This window comes from Musa acuminata, chromosome BXJ1-2 (genome assembly GCF_036884655.1).
Source record: "Musa acuminata AAA Group cultivar baxijiao chromosome BXJ1-2, Cavendish_Baxijiao_AAA, whole genome shotgun sequence".
Lineage (NCBI taxonomy): Eukaryota > Viridiplantae > Streptophyta > Magnoliopsida > Zingiberales > Musaceae > Musa > Musa acuminata.
In genome coordinates, this window is record NC_088328.1 from 17,852,627 (window position 1) to 17,858,928 (window position 6,302).

Consider the following 6,302-nt stretch of genomic DNA (forward strand, 5'->3'; position numbering starts at 1 on the left):
CTTCTTCCGGCGAGTTTACGGCGAACTTCCGTCGATCATCCGATGAACCCTCGGTGATGCTCCTGCGGACTTCCGGCAAACTCCTGGACTTTGCGATGATCCACTTGGCGATTTCCGACGAGCTTCGCTTGGCAAGCTTCTGGACTTCTCGGATCTGTTCTCGCAGAACCTCCGACGACCGTCCGAACTTCCGTCGAACTCTCGAACTCCCAACGTGATCATGAACTTGACTCCGGCGCAACTCCTGCTGCTTGTCTAACTTTCATCGTAGTTAATCCTGCACACACAAAACAAAAACTTCGATCGAGACAATTAATCCTAAGCAATTAACCAAGTTGTCCGGCATGTCATTGGTCCCTCGACGCTTCGTCCGATTCTTCGGCGCATCGTCCTTTCCTGCAGCCTATTGCCCAATCGGCCAGTTGACTCCGCAATTCCGATATCCTTGGCACAATACCCGCTCTTCTTGGCCCGATGCCCGAGTCCACGACCCGAAGCCTTCTGTTGATACGTCAACCGATCCACCGGCCCGACGTCCAATCTTCTGACATGTTCCTCCGGCACAACATGATGTTCCTGCTTTAATTGTCTCATCCTAATCGAAGCACCCTGCGTCACTCAAAACGCAGATTAAATCATAAACATATATCAAGGAGTTTCATCATCAAAATACGAAATTCAACATGTATTTGTAGGAAATTTCTTTATTGTTGAAATGAAACTTGCTGAGGACTCATGTAATTATATAAATTATCTGATATATTTGAATTTAATTTCCAATTTACGGAACCAAACAAATACATTACAAAGAGTTTGAACGGATCAGCTTCTCCCATCTTGGTCGTCCGTTCAACCTTTTAACAGATCATGACCGTTCGTTTTCTATTCGCCCCCTATTACTGTGAGTTGTGCGACGAGAAATGTTCAGGTATAGCTAATATCAAATGGACGGTTGAGGTGTGAGGATAAGGGTACAGAGACGGTTGAGATGGCGGTTTGGATTCTATCCTTTTTGCCGTATTTCACGTGATGTATTTCCTTCTATCCGTGACATATCGACGGCCGAGGAGCGAAAGGAATCCAATCTTACGGCTGAGTTCTCCCTCAGCTTCTCCTCTTCCCAAGGGAACATTCGAATCCCCAAAACCCTAACCCCGCCCCTTCCTTCGTATTTCCCCAAACCCTAACCCAGTTCTCTCCGTCCCTTCATTTTTCTTCTTCTACGATTCTTCATGTACTCCAGAGGCAGCAACAGCAGCAGCAGCAGCGGAAGCTATGCACAAGCTCTGGAATGGAACCCCCGTCCTCTCCACTGCTGGCTGGATTGAGACCACCGCTACCCGAGCCTTCCTGCTAACATCGATGCCCGCACTCCGCCTTCTGCCTCCACCCTCCCCCGCCATCCTCCAGCGAAGCCACAATCCCTTTCGAAAATCTGATCCCGTGTCCGTCCCCGCCGACAATGGTTCCCGCCTCTTCTGCCGAGCTCGGATGTCGGCCTTAGCCCCCTTGTTGCGCGGCGGTTGGGCGAGGTGCTTTGGGACGGTCGAAGCTTTGAGGGTTCGGGACAAAGGTGGGAGCTTCGAGGGTTCTGTTGGGAACGGGAGTAGCCAAGAAGAGGACGATGAGGAGAAGGGCGCGGTGGTGAAGGGGGAGAAGAAGAATAGGGTAACGCAGCAGAGGGCTGCGTCGGCTGGCAGCAGTACCGTGGAGAGGAGACCGAGGGGTGGAATTTTGGACGCATCCCCGGAAGGGAGCTTGGAACTATTGACGATTCCTGGGGTTGGGCCTCGGAATCTTAGGAAGCTGGTGAACAAGGGTTTCGATGGCGTGGCCCAGCTCAAACAGCTATACATCGATAAGGTATATGATAATGTTTCTCCCATTGATCTGATTTTAGCAGTTGCAGTATTTCTTTGAAGCTCAAGAAATGTCCTTGAAGCTTAAGAAACTTGCATTCTTATATAAAATATAGTCCAGGGGCTGAATTAAGAATTAAATGTATTTTTTTGTTATGACATTATGTAGAATGATACTATGTTTAACTAATTCTATTGGTTCTTATAGACAAGGTTGAGTTGTTTCTCAAGTGATAACCACTAGAGAATCAACACGATGGAGATATGGCTTGACGCCTTCATTGATCATTCTGCAATGTAATATAAATGAGTATATTCTGTTATATGATTTTTTTGACCTTTTTTGTTTTATGAGTTTCATCATCCTTTTCTTAGTATCTGTTATGAGTGCCAAGGTGTTTATTTGCTAAACATGTTGTTGGGAGATTATACGATGACACCCATATCTATGATTGTTTCAGTAGCTATTATGGATCCTCTAGAATGATTAGTTCTTTGAATGTTCACATTTTAATAAATGTTGTGTTTATGGCTTCCATTCCATAGTCTCTAATAAATTCCGTGTTCTCGCAGTTTGTCGGCGAATCCAGCCACAAGATGGTTGAATACTTACAGAGCTCTGTGGGAATCATTCACAAAAACCATGCAGAGAGCATAACCTCCTTTATCAAAGAAAAAGTAGATGAAGAGTTGAAAGAGGACACCACAGAGTCTAATGTGAAACTTGCAACAAAGAACAGGCTCACATTTTGTGTTGAAGGAAATATTAGTGTTGGGAAGACTACTTTCCTTCAAAGAATAGCTAATGAGACAATTGAATTACGTGATCTTGTGGAAATAGTGCCAGAACCTATTGCCAAGTGGCAGGATATTGGTCCTGATCACTTTAATATTTTGGATGCGTTCTATGCTGAGCCACAGAGGTATGCTTACACCTTCCAGAATTATGTATTTGTGACAAGGGTCATGCAGGAAAGAGAGTCATCTGGTGGAATAAAGCCTCTCAGGCTCATGGAAAGAAGTGTTTTCAGTGATAGAATGGTAAGCACATTATGTGATAAATTAATAACATGACCCTAGCCATTTTCTCCATAACACTGTTTTCATTTGACAGTGCATTTGTGCAATTCAATACTTGCTTCTCAGATATTGAAGCTGTCTGATCTCCTATATGCAGGTCTTTGTGCGTGCTGTTCATGAGGCCAACTGGATGAATGAGATGGAGATTAGCATCTATGACTCATGGTTTGATCCTGTTGTATCATGCCTTCCAGGGCTTATTCCTGATGGTTTCATTTATCTTAGAGCAAGCCCTGACACTTGTCACAAAAGAATGATGCTGCGAAATAGGGCAGAAGAAGGTGGTGTTAATCTGGAGTACTTGAGGGGTTTGCATGAGAAACATGAAAGCTGGTTGTTCCCTTCTCAACATGGAAACCATGGTGTATTGTCAGTCAGTCAGTTGCCTCTGCACATGGATGACTCCCTGCATCCTGATATAAGGGATCGTGTGTTCTTGTTAGAAGGCAATCACATGCATCCAAGTATCCAAAAGGTAGTTTTTCATTTTTTTTCCCTCACTAGTAATGAATTTCTTCATTTGATGAAAATGAACTTTGTTAATTAGGTTCCAGCTCTGATTCTGGACTGCGAACCCAACATTGATTTCAGCAAAGACATTGAAGCTAAAAGACAGTAAGTTTGCTTACCTCACTTTCTTCTCTAAGATAATGGTTTAAACTGAATCTTTGTGGTTTAATTATTTAATCATTGTATTTACTAAAAGACAATAAGGTTGAATGCTTGGCCGAGCTAGGTCTGCTGTCTATATGGATCAGATTTTCCGTGCACTCCTTTTCTTACTGGTCTGCAGAAATACATATGATATATGAAGTCAGCTCAACAGTTTGGTTCTCTTTAATGGGTTAGATTCTGATACAGTGATGCATCCTCAGCTTATAGGATTTGTTCTTCTAGTTGTAGCCCCATACTTTTTAAATTTTAAATATGATTCCTCTAATCTTTTGAACATTTAGTACTAAAAATCTTTCAGAAAGATACCAACATGCCAAAATAAATATTTTTAAGCAATATTAGCTGTCGAAATGTGAGCTTAACTCCTTTGTAAACTGGTTAGTTTCAAAACCATGGGGCTTATGTGTTATTCTGAACCTTGACGATGCACAAGTTCATGTGCCCTGATGCAGAAGTTCAAAACTGGTTAATGATGATTCTTTGACACTCATTATAATCATGAATGTTTAATAACTAAAGTGACACTGTTAGCTACTAGTTTTTAAGAAGAACAAATGCTTGTAGTGTTGGAAATAGTAACATGTTTGCTTGTTGGGTCATTTTAGAGCGGTGTGTGCAATCTAGTTGATCTTACAAGAAATTGAAAAATTATCAATATTGTTCCAGTCAACTGACAGAATATTGAGTACCCTCTATGGATGTGGATAGGTGGTAAATTTTCTTGGCATGCCAGTACTGTGTTTAGTCATACTCCAGCATTCAGAGAAACTGTGCCTGTTTTCTCAAACCCATGACCCTCATGTTGCAATATAGCATTACATCTGCACTGAGGCCTTCCATCTGTTTTACTGTTATGAATGAGGGACACAGATTGGATATTGGATGGAATGATGTGTTGAAGGACCACAAAATGAAAATGTATCTAACTGCCTTTGGTTGTGATAAAGGTTTGCTGTTCATCTGGAGTTAAATTTGTGTTTGTGAAAGGATTCACTGATAGATAGGAGCAAGCTTAAAGGATTGCTTACTATGGCTTGATGTATGCTGGTATTATCCAAATTAAATCTCTATCATGTGATGGTTCATTACAACTTTACATGGAGTTAAGGAATGAAACTCTTGCCTTTGTTCGGCATCTGACCTTTAAAATTGCTATATTGCATTCATCTTTATGTAGTTCTGTTATGCTGTGCTGACAACTGTTATAGGGTTTCCTGTCCTATGGATGCCCTGCTGAGAAAATGAGATTCCACACTGGATCAGTTTAGATATGCCTTTTATACCATATGTGTGGAAGTGAGAGCTATTGAATGCATAAATGATAGTGATTTACTTAGATCATGTTTACCTTTTTTCAAAGGTATGCCCGGCAAGTTGCAGAATTCTTCGAGTTTGTGAAGAAAAAGAAAGAAGCTTCGTCTGCAGAAACTGGCAATGATGGAAAGAACCAAGGCCAAAAGATAATGCTTCCTCGCGAAGGTGCTTTGTGGATTCCACAAGGCACTCACTTCCCTGATTCTGCCCTATCTCTGGATTTCAAAAAAGCGATGTCTTTCCTTTCTGGTTAGCTGCTTGTTGACCAGCTCTCTATGGATGACCCAAGCCTTCTAAGGGGATGCTGATTCTTGAGTGCATTGTACTTCATTCTACTTGTCCCTGATCCAGGTTCACCTGTAGCTAATTTTGGCTTTAAGAGAATTTATTCTTGTGGTAAGCACAGTGTGCCAATTTTGTAAATGAACTTGTCATCCAAAAGGCTGGCGAACGTCCAAATGTTCCTCACATGAACAAGATGTTAGAAACGTTTCTCATTTGTAAATGGTCTGATGCTTGTATGATAATTCTGCAGCGGCTGAAGTATGATATTTGTTTTCTTTTTGGTTTTGCATCGGGAACTTAATGCTGTATAATTGGATTTGGGTTTATGATGCTGAAAGCAGTATCACTGGGTGCTTAGCTTATGAGTTCACTTAGCATTCTTGCTGCACTTGAATTTGATGATTTGATCAGATGCCATCTAAGATACTTTTGCTTTCATTTTCTTGAATGAGCTGGGTGACCTTTTGCCAGCAATGCTTCATTAGTTCCTGTTATCATATATATATATATATATATATATATATATATATATATATATATATATATATATATATATATATATATATATATATTGCCATGTCTTTCTCTCTCACGCACATGCAGCCAAAGCAAAGAAGATGAAGAAGCTCTGTAGTCCATAAATTGCCATAAAGCATAAACAAGTGGTAAGATTTCTTGGTTGTGGAATTAGTCAACAAGATTCTTCTTTGAACAAGTTGTTCCTTGATAGCTTCATATCAAACATGATTGCTTTTATGACCATCTTGAATCACAGATATTAATTACATATGATTATTAAATCTTTTCCGATAATTAATTTTCCCTAGTAAATATTTTTTACCTGTAATGTTTTTTATAAAAAAATATTACTTTCTTAATTTCTTAACCATGCATCTGATATCTTAATTTAACCACTAGCATATCTCCTTAAAATCCGACCAATGACACAGTAGTTTACTGTCTACTAAGACATGTTAACTCAACAAAACGGTAATAAAGCATGTCTAAAGTTAAAATAAGTTACCTTTGAATAGATCATTAATCTTCCTCATTTTGAGTTGTGTTACTCAATATTTACTCTCATGACCA

At 40.4% G+C, this 6,302-nt stretch overlaps 1 protein-coding gene across 1 annotated transcript; it reads left to right on the forward strand.

The window, feature by feature from the left end:
* The first annotated feature begins 1,087 nt into the window (after nt 1-1,087).
* LOC135596210 (uncharacterized) lies at nt 1,088-5,492 on the forward strand. The gene is made up of 5 exons (XM_065088208.1): nt 1,088-1,863; nt 2,433-2,900; nt 3,037-3,414; nt 3,487-3,554; nt 4,975-5,492. Exons 1-5 carry the CDS (start codon nt 1,276-1,278, stop codon nt 5,180-5,182), a joined length of 1,710 nt encoding a protein of 569 aa, XP_064944280.1. The 5' UTR covers nt 1,088-1,275; the 3' UTR covers nt 5,183-5,492.
* The last annotated feature ends 810 nt before the right edge of the window (nt 5,493-6,302 follow it).